The sequence below is a fragment of the Microtus ochrogaster genome, linkage group LG9, assembly GCF_000317375.1.
Source record: "Microtus ochrogaster isolate Prairie Vole_2 linkage group LG9, MicOch1.0, whole genome shotgun sequence".
NCBI lineage: Eukaryota > Metazoa > Chordata > Mammalia > Rodentia > Cricetidae > Microtus > Microtus ochrogaster.
The window spans coordinates 18,887,066-18,902,744 of NC_022034.1; the positions used below are offsets into that span (position 1 = coordinate 18,887,066).

General features: G+C 35.3%; 1 protein-coding gene across 1 annotated transcript in view; it reads right to left on the reverse strand.

Moving 5' to 3' along the window:
• Window positions 1–15,679, reverse strand: part of Ascc3 (activating signal cointegrator 1 complex subunit 3) — a 315,331-nt gene that overhangs the window by 73,398 nt on the left and 226,254 nt on the right. Inside the window, exons 35-36 of the mRNA XM_005363511.2 lie at window positions 8,923–9,034; window positions 8,628–8,762 (exon numbers count right to left, since the gene is read on the reverse strand). Of these exons, the coding sequence (XP_005363568.1) occupies window positions 8,628–8,762; window positions 8,923–9,034 (247 nt within the window). The remainder of the gene's footprint in view (window positions 1–8,627; window positions 8,763–8,922; window positions 9,035–15,679) is intronic.

The window sequence follows — 15,679 nt, forward strand, 5'->3', positions numbered from 1 at the left end:
TGCATATCACCATAGAACCTTCATCTGGCGATGGATGGAGATAGAGACAGAGACCCACACTGGAACACTGGACTGAGCTCCCAAAATAGGATCATATTAAACTAAGAAGTTTAGACACAGAAAGAACAAAAAGAAAAAGCAGAAATTAAACAAAGTCCAAATAAAAATAATCACGATAAAAACCAGAATACTGATACAGCATACAGAATAAGAGAAAATACTTCCAAGCTGCAGTAGAAAAAGGAACATAAACATCAGAACAGCTAGGAAAAGATCAGTTCTATCAACAATGAACAAAAGACAAGTGTAGAATGTCTCCAAGTTGATGACTGGGGAGGAGTTCCAGAGACTCACTACAATAAGAGCTATTGCTATTGCTTCTGTTGCCTACCATAATCTGACAGTAAGACCCTGCTGCTAAAGATAAGGCACTCTTTGCCTCACTCCCTGCTGGGTAGCTTTCACAGAACCAGGAAGTGTCATGCAGCTGGGGAAGAAAAGTCACCAACAGTCTTAAGGAGCTGTAAATCCTGTAAGTTACCATAATAATCAGCCTGAAAAGACAAGTCCCTGGATAGAGCAGGGGCATGATTGTTACAGAAGTAGCCATCAATCTGACTGGACTTAAGTCCTCTCCACAGGAGAAAACAAATGCCTGGTATATAAATCTGATCAAAAACTTGTTGCTTGGGAAACTAATAGAGGCCAGAGGGGAGAATGCATTATTATTTTGCTAAATCAGTATCAGACTGCCTTCTAAATACTAATATCCACAATGGTTGTCTATATCAGTTCTCAGTCTTCTTCAGAGAAACTCTTTCGCAGCATCAGGTCATAATATAGATTCATAACTTGCCAAAAAACAGAGAAATATCTGTGGAATGCTCAACCCCAAAAGGACATTTATGTCTTACTATCTACCTTGGGGACCAGGGAACAGCACAGAAGAGGGTGCATGAAGATGAAAAGACTCAGGGTTTGGGGACAATTGTTGTGAAATGGTGTCTTCAGTACATGACAAGGCTGTTGTGCTCAAGAAGGCAACCTGAATAAGCCAGTCAAGGCAGTCAAAATCTTAGCATAGATAAGGGAGGGCTCCTAAGACCCCAGAGGAGCTAGTGGCATCTGACAGGGGATAGGGAAGGGTGTGGCTCTCATAGGTTAACCACTTTCCAGTGGATGATTTCATACATACTCCTCAGTAGCTGCAAAGCATGGACTTTGTACTTGGTGGTTTACTAAAAATAATAATTACATGGAGTTGAGAGAACTAGGGGGTAGTATTGAGGTTTAGGAGGGAAGTCATAGAGGGGTAAGATATGATCAAAATATATTATATACATGCATGGACTGCTCAAGGTCTTAAAAAAATGAAACAAAATCAGGCAAAGCCCTGAACAGATAATTTCCAGAAGGCATACAAATGATCAATGAGCATGTAAAAACAGTAAGCATGATTAAAAATCAGTTGTATGCAAATCAAAGTGATGGATGCCTTCCGCCCCAACCACCATAACATATTAGTGGCTACTGTTAAAAAGAAGAAAAAAAATTGGCAGTGGTGTGCAGAAATGAGAGTTCTTATACATTCTAGGTGGAAATCTGAACTAGAACAACTATTATGTGGAACTGTGTAGAAGCTTCTCACAAAATCAGAACTACTAAATAATTCGGCAACCCCACTTGTACATATATAACCAGAGAAAATGAAATCAATACAGAAAAGTGATATATGCTCTTCCATGTTACCGAAGCTCATTCACAAACATGATAAACTTAGCTATCTTACTGATCAAATGACAAATTGATAAGGAAAATAAAGCACACAAATATCAATGTGATTCAGGTTTGAAAATAAATTCTGTTCATTGTGACAATATGGCTAAACCTAGCGAACATTATTTTAAGTGAAACAAGCCATGCACAGAAAGACGAACACAAAAAGATGCAAAGAAAGAATGAATGAAATCTCATTCATGTATGAAACCCATACATAAAAGCTGTTCTCATAAAAAGAAAGGAATGCAGTAGTGGTTGCTAGGGCATAAGTGACCAGAGGTCTATGTAGGAGGGCAGGGGATATATAATTATAGCTAGAGAGCACACATCAGACAAAGGCAGAAGGCACACTGCTTGTGAAGCTGTAGGGAAACAATGAAACCACAGAGATGGGGAATGACTGCAATGCAGTTTCTTTCTTGGGCAATAAGCGGTCGTAAAACTGTGGAGATGACTGACTGATTCTGACTATATAATTCAAATGATTGGTGGCATGATAAGGTGGATTATATCTCACAAACTTGTTTTTAAAAACCAAAATTATTAATTGCATATTCTGTCAAATAATTCATGATAGGGTTCCTTGGAAAAAAATTTGCAAACTTCCCTTGTCTTTTCAAGGCCTTCATAATCCCTGCACTAAGTAGAAGCACCCTCAGCAAATGTGCCCTGATGACCCTATGTGCATTTGATCTAATTCTACCAGGCTGGGAACTCTGATTTTCAGAGACGACAATGCCATCAAGTTTTTGCTCTGAATGTTTTGATCTGGACTGAACACTTCCCATGGACATTTAAAGCAGTATTGAGTAGCAACGCCAGACACAAACACAAGCTTCTACCATTATGGCCCTAAGTTTGTTTGTTCTAGCAAAAATTCCTTTAAAATACAGGGATGTGCCTTCTATTTCTTTGGTTCTACTCAGCTGTATTTAGGGTCAGTACTGGACAAGAACACTTACAGATTTTGAACAAGCAATAATAAAATATTTCTATCGATAGTTTAGGCTAAGAAAGTTATGAGCAAATGCTTTTTACATGTTTTGCAAATTTAGATAAGATGGTAAAACAATATGAAGAAACAGCAAAAAAAAGTACAAAACATCAAAGAGAAAGCAGACATGACATTTCCTAAGTTGCTTGGGAGACCTGAGTCTAACATTGTCTTGACTCTTGGAACTGTGCAGTGTAGTAGGAGCGACGGGGCTGTGTCCTGCCAACCGGCTAGCTTTACACCCGAAATAATTACAAGGAAACTGTATTCTTTTAAATACTGTTTGGTCCATTAGTTAGAAGAATACAGTTTCCGTGTAATTATTTTGGGTAAAGCTAGCCAGGTGGCGGGAAGCAGCCCGCTGCTCTTACGACAGTGCAGAACTTAGAAATTTTTATGATTTCTCCATACTGTATCATGTTAGACGAGGGAGGGTATTTAAATTTTTAAATAATAAAGTTGAATTGTTTATGGAGGAAAGATTAAGTTTATTAATAATTTAGTATTGTAACTCATGCCTTAATAAAAAAATCTACCAAGTTTTAGAATACTAGTAATTGATAGTTATGTTTTGTGTACTCATTGAGGAAAACAAAAGTAATGAGAAAACAAAAATGAACAAAAACTGACCACAAAACTAATTCTAGGTATTATCACATACATCATATATTCAGAACCTAATAGGTTAAGAACTTTGGTCTTCTAAACAGTAACAAACTTATTTCAGATTGACATCTTTTACCAGTAAAATAGTTCTTTTCACTTGGTTGAAGAAAGCTTATAAATCTACAATTCTGGGAGAAACTAAGAAATAATGGAGAATAAAGAAAGACAGTCTCAAGGGTAAAGGATGAAGAGAATAAAAAGATACTTTATAAAAGACATTTGCCATCTGTGCCTCTTCCAAAGATGCCAGGCAGCCCCCAGGCTGAGGTATAGGGATACTCTCCTCACAAACCTTGGAATGTATCACATCAGGATTCCCCACATGGGATACTGAGCAGCAGATGGGACCTTGTGACTGCCATGAGGTTAGGTGGAAATGGAAGGCCACTGAGGTTGTGGTGTCCACTGTTAGTTAACCTTGCTTTCATTTTTTTTTCTTTAATGAACTCTTTCATTTTACAAGCTAAGTCCCCTCCCCAAAGTACTATTTATAATAGGCCTGTTATTTTAACTTTCTTTAAAAATTATCACTTATTTTTTTAACCACCTTGTAAGTTGGAGAAAGATGTTTTTGTAATTTTATACCACAAGATTTGTAGTATACTACAAAATGACAAGATATAAGCATTAAGGTACTCAATTACTGAAATAGTTATACACTGACTATTCTGATAGATAAATCAGCTTGGGAAAGAAGTACTGCCAAAGCTGAAAATTTATTGATTATAAATTTATATATATCTGAAACTTTAAAAAATTTGAAATTGCTGTATTTTAATGTATGAAGTCTGTTCTTTTATTCGAATCTTTGCTGGGAAATAAGAGATTAATAATTTGTAAAGTATCTGACATATATGCATATAATACCATGCTTTATGTAAACAAGAATAACTTCATGTTTCTGCCCAGTTACAAGAACAACAGACAAATAATTCTTTTTTTTCAGACAAATAATTCTTACACTAAAAAAAAAGGTCTGAAAATTCGAGAGGCATAAGGTACATTAAGACTATATTTTCGATTTCTTTCAGCTATTAATACCCTAAGGAAACACACAGTTAAAACTATGTGGCAATAGATTCTCCAGCTTTGAAAGTTTTCACTTTCATTGCTGTTTTAAAATAGCTGCTTTTTAAACACCTACGAAACACATCAAACCTGACCCTGCTGTGCCATGACGATGGACACTTTCTGCTCTGGAGTTGTGCCAGCATCATTAAGAGATTCTTCAAATTACTTTTGAAATGTACTTTTCCCTCAGGATTTTCACTTATTCCTAATTAGACTACTAACTACAAGCTTTGTAATCCCTGTTGCCAAAACTGCTAAATGCTTCAATAAGTAGGAGGAGGGCATCAATGGAGCAGGACAGATGTAATGTCACTGGTTAACAATAGAGGTGTGAAGCAGCTGCCTTAATTATGAAGCTTATTAATTCATGGTGTAGAAAAAGGCTTGGCAAGTGTTCTTATAAAATACCCGATCTTTTCAAAATAGCATCAGATGGTTTAAAACTTTAAATATACATTTCCAACAAGGAGTACTAAAATGATTATTTTTGTCAGTGATTAACATTTATATTCAATACTTACAATCTAGGTTACAAGATCACACAAAATTTTAAAACTAACTCTAATTTATTTTTAAAATTATATGATGTTAAAACTTAATGTTTATTTTTTTTAAGCTAGAACTGACCTACAAGATAAGATAAAATGTGTCTAGGAGAGGTTAGGTATTGGGGAGACCTAAAGAACTACTTCCCATGGGTTATGAAGCAGCTCATTATTACTAAAATTGGTTTTTATTATTTATATGATTATACCATAGGAAGTTGTTGAGGCTTATAAGTAATATACATAAAGTGCAAAGCATATAGTAGATAGTTAAAAGTAATTTTTTATTTGTGTGTTCCTACTGTGGAATAAGATTACTGAGGAGAACAGTTTCAGCACAATACAGAATGATGAAATAATCAGCAGAAATTATTACTGCAAATATAGTAGGCTGTAACACCCAAAGGAAAAACCTCCAGAATATTCTGAAGGTTAAAAATCTCCCTAAAGCATCTACAGGGCAAACAGACAGAAAAGACAAGCATCTACAGGGCAAACAGACAGAAAAGACATGCATGTACCAGGTAAGTCTGCTCCTAATGCAGCCCCGCTTTCCTGACCTAAAGAGAAACAATCCTGGTCACACACACACACTTCCATCTTCTAAAAATAGTTCATTGGCAGTGTACTTATTCTGACTCTTTTGAAAAAGTTTATGTCTTTGGTCTACAAGTGATGATTCAAAATTGCACTTCTAAGATCTGATAGAATCAGTTCCCAATTATGAACATGTCACAAGAGTAAAAGTTGCTTCTGTTCGGACAACACATACAGTGATCCAAAGTCCACCTTGCTAGGCTTTAGACACTCAGTCTGGGCCATTCAGTATTCTCTACAATGTCCTCCAAACTTGAGGTCAACAGAACTGTACACATCAAATATCCCCAGGAGATTAACAAGGAGGACAGAATATGCATTTTGTTTTGTCTTTAAAATTTTTCTTCTGAAAACAAGCAGAACTCTGACTGGTTTTAGCAGTATCTAAGTGTCACTCTGCCACAGATCACAGCTTATCCGTCAATTACAATATCCACTGATATTGCCTATGATTTCATATCTTGATCTCAAGTGCCTCTCACTCTATATATACACAATTAGCAAGAAGAATCAACATAAAATATATGGTTAAAAGGTGACCATGAAGAACAGAGAATAACATTTAGAGCAGTGGTTCTCAACCATCCTAATGGTTCAACTCCTTAATTCAGTTCCTCATGCTGCAGTGACACCAACCATAAAATTATTTCATTCTACTTCAGAACTGCAATTTAGATATTGTTATGACTCATAATGGTATGCAGGATATATCTGCTATGTGACCCCCCAGAGGGGTTGTAATATCCAGATTGAGAACCACTGATGTAATGAATAAACTATTTTTGATATACCTATTTTTTTAATGCAATCTCTGCTAAGTTCCTTACTTATTAATTTTTATTATGTAAAAGAATTTAGTATCACCTGCAAATACAGAAACTTCCTGTTGCCTCTATACTTTGGTGAAAGGTGATAACAGAATCACCATTGTGAAAACTACTGAGCTCATCCCAAGCATCCTGAGGATAGAGGAAAAGGACACAGAGAATAGGAATTAGTAGCTAGATATAAATGGAACTAACAGACCAATTTTTTTAAATCAGTCATGCCATTCTTCTACTATGAAGTACTGTAAAGTGGAAGGTTCAGTTCCAAAAATATTAATTAAAAAGGATATGATAAGGTGACCTGATTAAATATTTTCTTTTACTTTCAAAAGAAAAATTCTTTTCTGGTAAATACTACAAAGTCAATAAAGTCACTATATTCCTATTCCAAAAGAAATTCTATTTCCTCAGAAAAGTAGAAAGCAATTTGTAAAAGATTATATAGATGCTATGAATTCCAGTTTATTTTTAAGTCACATACATGACTTAGTGTAAAAGTCTATATAATTATCCTCTCCCACAGGAGAAAAGGTGTAAGCAATTAAGAAATCTCCTTGATAATAACTGAAGGGAAGTGACAGGCTCATGTTTTTAAAGCTTTTGGTGAATCAATGTTTTGATATACTTTTCTTCTTCCATAGTCGTCTTCCAAATCATTTTTTTTTCTGCCAGTAACAATGATACTGTGACATTTCTCAGAAAAGAGGATATTTCAATGAACATAATTTCTGTATTATGATTAACACAAAACAAAAAGGTCAAATATGTGTAGCTTAAAACATGAGAAATTCTTCTTTGTATAAAAAAGATTTATTTCTAAAAAAAATCTTTATCTTTTAAATAATTTTCATGTTTTACATTAAAATATACTTTCATTATTCCCCCTTCCGTTTCCTCCCTCCAACCATTCCTATGCATACCTCCTTTGCTGTCTCTCAAATTGATGGCCTCTATCTCTTTAACTGCTAACACACACACACACACACACACACACACACACACACACACACACACACACACACACACTTCTAAAGAAAGAAATACAACCTGTTCAGTCTGCACAGAGTTATGTGTGTGGGTCAGTGAATGTGCACATGCATGCCTGCATGTCCTGGGTATGAGGGTCCCTAGAAGATAGAAGCAGGTGTTGGATCTCCTGCATTTTGAGTTACATGAAGTTATGAGCTGCTTGACACGTATGTTAGGAATCAAACTTGGGTTCTCTGGAAGGGCAGCACGTGCTCTTAACTGCTGAGCCATCTCTCTAGCTCCAGAAATGAGACAATTTCATTACTAACAAATTAAATTTAAGAAAATACTATAGTGGGCGAGGGATATGAACCAGTAGGCAAAATGCCTGCTATATAAACACCAAGAACTTCATTTGGATCCCTCCCATCTGCATAAAGAGCCAGACATTGTGACATACACCTGTCACTTGGAAGTAGAGACAGGTAGATCCATGGAGCTTTTGCCAGCCAGTTTATAGTTCTTAAATGTGCAAGCAAAGTAAGACCCTCACCCCTTGTGCAGAGTACGCCTTAAACTTCAACATTAAACTTAGGTTTTAGTTTTTTGTTTTTTTTTTTTTTGGGAAAGAGGAGAAAGAGTATAGTAGATTTACCATATGATACATCTTGTTCCCTTTCTTAGAAGGAGATAGATGGGAAATGGAAGTGGCATTTAAAAGCTTTCATGGTGTTGATTTAAAATAAAATTTAATCATATGGATCCTTAAGAAAAGGCTTTTTAGTAACATCAGAGTACTCAACAGAGCCACCCAAATAAACGAACAGCAAGTTTTCAATGTCAGAGGGGACACTGAGTCATCAGGTTTGCTTTGGGGAATACAAAGTAGACCACTAATTTGGGCTCACATACCAACAGCACCTATCCTACTCAGGAGGATCCTGCTCAGGACAGGTCATATCATCACATCTGTTCCAAGATAATCCTACATATGAAAATGGAAAGAACCCTTGTTTGAAAGAAAGAAGACACTCCTGTACACTCTCAGGAAAAATTTTCTGACCTGGAAACAATATAATTTCCAAATTATAAGAGAAGTTATAAAATATATGAATCACAGTAGTGTAAAAAACCACACTCGGCATTGAAATATATAAGTCAAAGTAGTGTAAGACTCACACTTAGAATTGAAAGCAGTTCTTCAATGCTGCACTCAGGTTTCAAACGGTCCTTGAACATTTTGACTGTTTTGTGCTTCAAATAGTAATAGGAGGCAATTCGACCACATTCTAGTGGCTCAATGCTGCGGTTATCCTATTTCAAATAAAGGTAGAACAAGGTAAGTGTACAGTGGAGGTCCACATTCCTAAGAGAGTAATAGTTCACACTGTGGTTACTACTATTACAGATTTGTTGTAAATTTTAATAGCACAAACCCCATCACCCTCTGTCAAAAGCTGGATCAGAGTCCCACCTCTCCAACTTCAATGCAGTGGGAAAGCTCCAACTCAACCAGAGACTTCTCAATCAGATGTGACAGGAACTTGTTCGTGGAGTCGTGGCTGACATCATCCAAGCTGTAGTAGCTAGGAAAAAAGTGAGGAAAGTTTCAAGATGTGTCTTCTAAAATTGTCACATCAGCTTTATGATCTTTTCAGAATTTTAAAAGCATGAAATTACAGTAAATATAAAATGGAATGAAAAAGTAAAACAAACACAGTCAATATTCCCATTTTATAGGTCAACGGCCCAGTACTAAACTTTGCCAACACCAATGAAAAAGAAAATATGTTTCTTTTTCATATTTAAAATATGTAAAGTAGGCATATAAAACAGTACGTCACATGAAAAACACTTTCTTATGTTACATTTGATATTAATTCATTTTACCCATCTATTCTAAAGTAACCTTATCTACTGAATTTAGAAAGTGTGAAATGCAATGTTTGACTGAAATCATATGATCATATGATAATACACATATACATGTACACACACACACACACACACACACACACACACACCTTTTATTATAAAATTTACCCTTAACAATTTTACAAAGAAATCAGAGCTACTGATCTTAGTAGTAGATGAGTGCCTCTAGGAAAATTTGAGAATTTTTCTGATGCTTATGCAAAAAAATGGTGTTCTATCATCTGGAAAGGAAATCATCAAGCTAAAATAAAGCACTGTAATTTGTAGTACACAGCAAACACAAACACCCAGCTCTGAATATTTTCCAAATAAAACCTCTACGAGCATTTAATTTATCTGACCATTCATTCTCCACTGCAACAAAGAAAGGCAAATGCAGAACAAGGAGTCTGCTGTACCTGGGAAGGAACACAGAAGGTGAAGGTGACACGAACAACAATGGCAGTTTCCAAATTCCTGCCAGTAAGTTCCACAGTAATCAGCATGGAGAACTCTGTAATATCCTACCTCTCTTCTCGGTTCAAGAAAGGACCAGAGTAGAACTGAAAGTGATGTTAAAGGCTTACAAACTCTTCATCTAAAATACCACCATGGTAGCTTCAATGTTTCAACAGCATTGGAAAAAACTGTTACCAACCTCAAATGAAAGAGGCCCATATAAAATCCCCATCACAGAGGGCTAGAAAAACACTGCAAAGATGACTTTTCACAGCGACATTTCAAACTTCACTGGAAGTTAAAACTTATTTAAAAGTATTTAAATGAGGAATTAAAATCATGTCAGGATAAAATTAACATAGAAAGAAGATAGTGCAAATGATGTAGAGCACCACAGCGTGTCTCCAGTGAAACTCACAAGACACTAGAATTTGAAATGTCTACATTCATCCAAGTCTTCACTGAGGAACAACCAGTAAAGGATTAGATTTTATTTAGCAAAATAACCTTTCATGAATCAAGCTACAGTTACTTTTTGCTCATGGAAAGACTACTGTTGTTCAAACAAATAGCCTCTTTTCAATGTTGCATTTTCAATGAAGGTAAAGAATAAGTGCTGAACCTCTGTATCATTAATCTAAACAAAATGCTCATATTCACATTCCAGGCCTATGTGGAAATGAAAAAGAAGCATTAGAAAAAGTGAGGAACTATTTCCTTTCCCTTAGGAAATGAGTAATGAGTTAGTTAGGATCACTCTTTCTGCTTTAAACTGCAAACAACAATTCTGGACCCTGGTTTAATACCCAGCACCCAAAGGGTGGTGGTGCACACTGTCTTTAACTCCAGTTCCAGAAGATCCTGTGCACCCTTTTGGCCTCCACCTATACCATGCAAACACATGGTTCACAGGCATAAATGCAGGCAAAACACCATATACATAAAGGATAAAATAATAACAATTCTGGATATTTGAAGTATTACAAATACACAAATTTCTAACTTATTAAAGTCTGTTTCCTCTCTAATTTAAATCCCTAAAATATGATATCTCAAATTTTCTGCTATGTAAGGACTCTCTGTATTTGACATTCTTTGGACTTGCTAAGCCTTTACATTTCCATATGATCAACAACTGTCTGCACCAATTCAGTTTAATAAAGCTATCCTAAATTAAAAATAATGCATGTAAGAAAATGCATGTGTAGTAATTTCTTAAACTAAGAAAATATCCTCAATGCAACTAAATTTATAGAAAACAATATTATCACGAAACAAAAATTAACATTCCCCTTTTATCTATAAATTTATTAGGTTATTAATAAAAAAGCCCATGGATACTGTTTCTACTAATAATCATTATCTTAAATATTTAAGTGTAATGCCAACTTGCCATTTTATAATACAATAAGTGTTAGATGTAAAACTATTTAAGGCCATAAATTATAAATCTCCTTAACATAGATGTTTTCCACATAGATTTTGCTTCATCCACTATATTTAATTTTACTTTATTCACTATAATTCTGTTTTGGTGGTGAATTTTGCCTCTAAATGCTTTTAAAGATTAATTTCCTCCAAATAACGCAGTTGGGGGAAACCCTTTGTAATCATTTAAAATCAATAGGTAAGAGAAAACACTTGGATCAAACAATGCTGTCTCTGAGAATGCAATTATCTCACAAAGAATTATTCACAATCCAGCCAATCAACTTATTCTAAAAGGAAATATTTAAAGTTGTTACTGATAAACATTCCTAAATTTTTTCTGAATGTGATTAAGTTCTCATTGTCACAACTGGAAGAACACAATTTCAGTGTGAGGAACAAAATTTCACTGACTTTTTTGAAGCACATTTTGTGGTTTAATATTCAGTCTGAAGGCAAGATCACTTAAAACATTAAAATAGTCTAGAGTATATGTTCTATCATAATTAGATTCATCATTATGATATATTATAAAATAATATAAATGTAACAATTATGTTTTAGGAATCATAACATTTTGAGAGGTCTGATTGGGTACACAACATATTCTTTTTTTTTTTCTTTTTAATCAGTGAGCTGTTCCGCCCAGTTTCTAATCTAAGTAAAAGAACATATCATTATTTTCAATAATCACTTTACTCCCTTGAAAAAGCATGTGGCAGCTAACTAAAAAGGTCTGTTTTCATGTTGTACAAGATTTATAATTTACTGGTTATTTAAACAGCGATTCTTACACAACTGTTTAATTACAGCTAACGGGCAGAGTGCAGTTTCATGCTCACTGTGTCGAATCATCAAGTCATTATCTTCCTCCGCTACAAACAGAAAGCCTCCCTTTTGTCAGCATGCTATTTCATTTCTTTCCCAGAGAAACGCAGTTTCACAATAATTGACTTGTCAGAAACTCTAATTTATGCGACTGCGCTCTGTAAGGTTTCTCTGTATTGGACTTAACCTGCACACAAGCAGGGCTGAATATTTACAATGCCGTTAACAGGTGCTGAGTTGTTTAATGGTTCTAATAGCCAGAAGTGTGCTGAGAAAGCCAGCGGGATCGCAATTACAGGCTGTTTGAACACAACAATTACTAGTCCCTCGAGAAGTGTGAAAGTCAAAGGCAGTTTGATACTGACAGCATCTAGCACATGGGCTAGACAAGCGAACTTCTATTAGCAGTCCATTGGGAAACAGTCATAACAAGCCTCACCCTGAAATAAAAATTCAAAGTCTATAAAATTTAAGCAATCAAAACCCCACACAACTTTAAAAAACATTAGCCTTTAAAGTCCCTATTAAGGTAGAAGGAAGAATTACACACAGGAACCCACAGAATATATTTTTCCAACTTGAAACCAGATTAAATCTCACCATCTCGGAATGAAAGAGGTTTTATAGTAAACTGAAACTGAGACAAAGTTACAGCAAACAGTTTGCATTTAATGTGAACAGTGGCAACCATTTCCTTTTTGCTTTATGTAAACCTGGCCAGATAGCTTGCTGAGAAAACTGTCATCAGTACTGAAATGCCACTGCTGTAACTGTCAGTGCTGGGAAGTCATTTGTTACAGCACCATGTTTTTTTATGTCCAGATTATGCAGCAGTAATAATGACACAAATAATGGAAGAGCGCTCAGGGACAGCTGACAAGACCTCATTTTTGCCTAGATACATTTAAAAGCAGAGTGAAACTGAAAATGCAAATTGAATCACAAACTCAATTTGGGATAGCTTCTATTTTATGAAAACAATATATGTGTTTATACATATTTGAACAAGAGGGTATATGCATGTGTACATATATATATATTAGCATACAAGCCTTGTCTATACTCATGTGCAATTGAATGTGTATTATATATGCATATATCCTTACATAGCTAGCAAGTCAGGAAGAGTGGCTGGTGTGGTGTAGTGTTAACTTTATAGTGTTGGTATGATTAACTGAGGGGGCTAGAACAATCAGGTCATTCTTATTTATTTATAATGGATTGTCATTTGGAAACAGTATTTCTTTTCTATGAGTAAATAAATCTAGACACATACACACACGTGTGTGTGTGTGTGTGATGTATAGAAACAAGCTTGCATATGATCATTCCTTCCACTCAAGATAATTCAAATCTCAATTTATGCCACTGGATGAAAGGAAGCACTAAGAAAAAAATATTAATGTTACACACAATACAGCTATTAATATGAGAAAACTATAGATTTTTAAAAGAAATTTGCCTGTTTTCTCAATTCCTATGTGTTTGTGCCAAGCACTGAAGATAGATGATTTTAAAAGGGACAATAATAAAGAAAATATAGTCAAAGCCAATATGAAGATGTGAAGTAAAGGGATAGCTTGGACACTGTTTGTGGGAATATAAATTAGTACAATCATTACAGCAAATAGTGTGAAATTTCCCATAAAACTGAAAACAAAATCATCAAATAATCCAGCTATGTCTCTCCTAGGGTCCTCTTTGTTGTCTAGGTTCTCTGGGGTTGTGGACTGTAGACTGGTTTTTCTTTGCTTTTTGTCTAAAGGCTACTTACGAGTGAGTACACATGTAGGGGAGAGGGGAGGAAGGGAGGGGAGTGAAGAAAATGTATAGTGCAATAAAAACAATTAAAAAGAGAAAGCACTCTTCTCCTAATTCTTATTTTGCCTTCTGTTTTGGTTTGCATGTTGTTAATTCTGTATCTATTTTAGTCTTGTACTTGCTCTCTTTACATTGTTTTGAGACAGTCTTACTATATAAGCCAACATGGTCCCAAGCTTACGTCAAAACTCCTGGCTCAGCCTCCTGAGTGATGGGATGACAGGTGTACTCCACCACTTCTGTCTATTATTCTCTTGTACATCTTTCCAACCTTAATAGTAAATTTCATATATTTGAAAACTGCTATTTTAATTTTGTATGTACCTTACAATAAATGTTTGCTTTGATTTACAAAATGGATCCGAACTGTGTATGGTGGCGCACACATTAGCCTCAGCACTGAGGAGCCAGAGGCAAGGGGGATCTCTGTGAGTTTGAGATCAGTTTATTTGCATAGTGAGTTCCAGGATGGCATCATAGCTAAATAGTGAGACTCTGTCTTAACTCACCCCCTCAATAAAAATAAATGGATCCGAGAATTTCTATCTTAAACAGGGAAATGTGAATCACTGACAAGATTTATTATTATAATTGACCTGACTATGACACAAAAAGATGCTGTCTATGTCCTGTGCTGAAACACAGCAATGGTACCCATTTTACCCAAAATGAAAGCTAAAGTCTTAGCCCATACAGTGTCACATGGTTTATTTACCATAGCATAGCAAAAACTTTTGCTTACTAATACATCTTCAGATAGTTAATTGTAGCTAGAACTTGGGCTGTCATGTTTGTCTAGCAAACACTTTACCTGGAGAGCTATTTTTAGAAAAACAATCATTTCTGTAATCTGGGCTGATTAACTGATGTAGATTTGCACTGCAGAATGTCAGTTTTATTCTAACCAGAGTTGCCTGGAACATTTACTTAGGTAGCTACTAAAGAAATAAGCACACACATTATAGAGTCAAGAGTAGATACTTTGTATCCTAAAAATCAGCTGAAGTAGCATTTATCAATGTGATTGGAATATTGGCCATCAGGCAAAACTTGTGAGGCAATGTGAATTCTGTAACACGTGTTGATTTACAAGGGTGATGCCTACAACTGAAAAGGAGACACACAAGTCACCAGCCAAAAAAATGCCTTTGATCAGAGATCTAGTAAAATTTCCTTTTAAAATTCCATCACTGTGCAGCACTTCTAGTGTTAAGTCTAATTACCACTGTTTATTATGATTGTATGGAGATTTCTTTGCTATAAAAATGAAAGTGAAGTTATATCCATCCAAACCAAATTATCTGGGAAATTTCTTACTCATTATCTTTAAAGAAAACCAAACTATATCTAATTTACATGTTCTCTGTAATTAATCTTATTTTTGATCAATACTGTTTGACAGAGTACAAATGGGACTAAATTAGGGTAGATCAGAAGCAGGGGGAGAGTAGCTGAAACTAGGGAAAGAAAGATGATTTCTTTTGAAGTAAAAACAAAAAATGAACTTCAAACTCTACTACAGAGCTACAGTACTGAAAACAGCCTGGTATTGGCATAAGAACAGACAGGAGGACCAATTGAACTGAAAAGAAGACCTGGATATTAATCCACGATCCTTTGAACACCTGATTTTTGACAAAGAAGCTAAAAATATCAAATGGAAAACAGAAAGCATATTTAACAAATAGTGCTGGCATAACTGGATATCAACATGTAGAAGAATGAAAATAGACCCATATTTATCATAATGCACAAAACTCAAGTCCAAATGGATCAAAGAC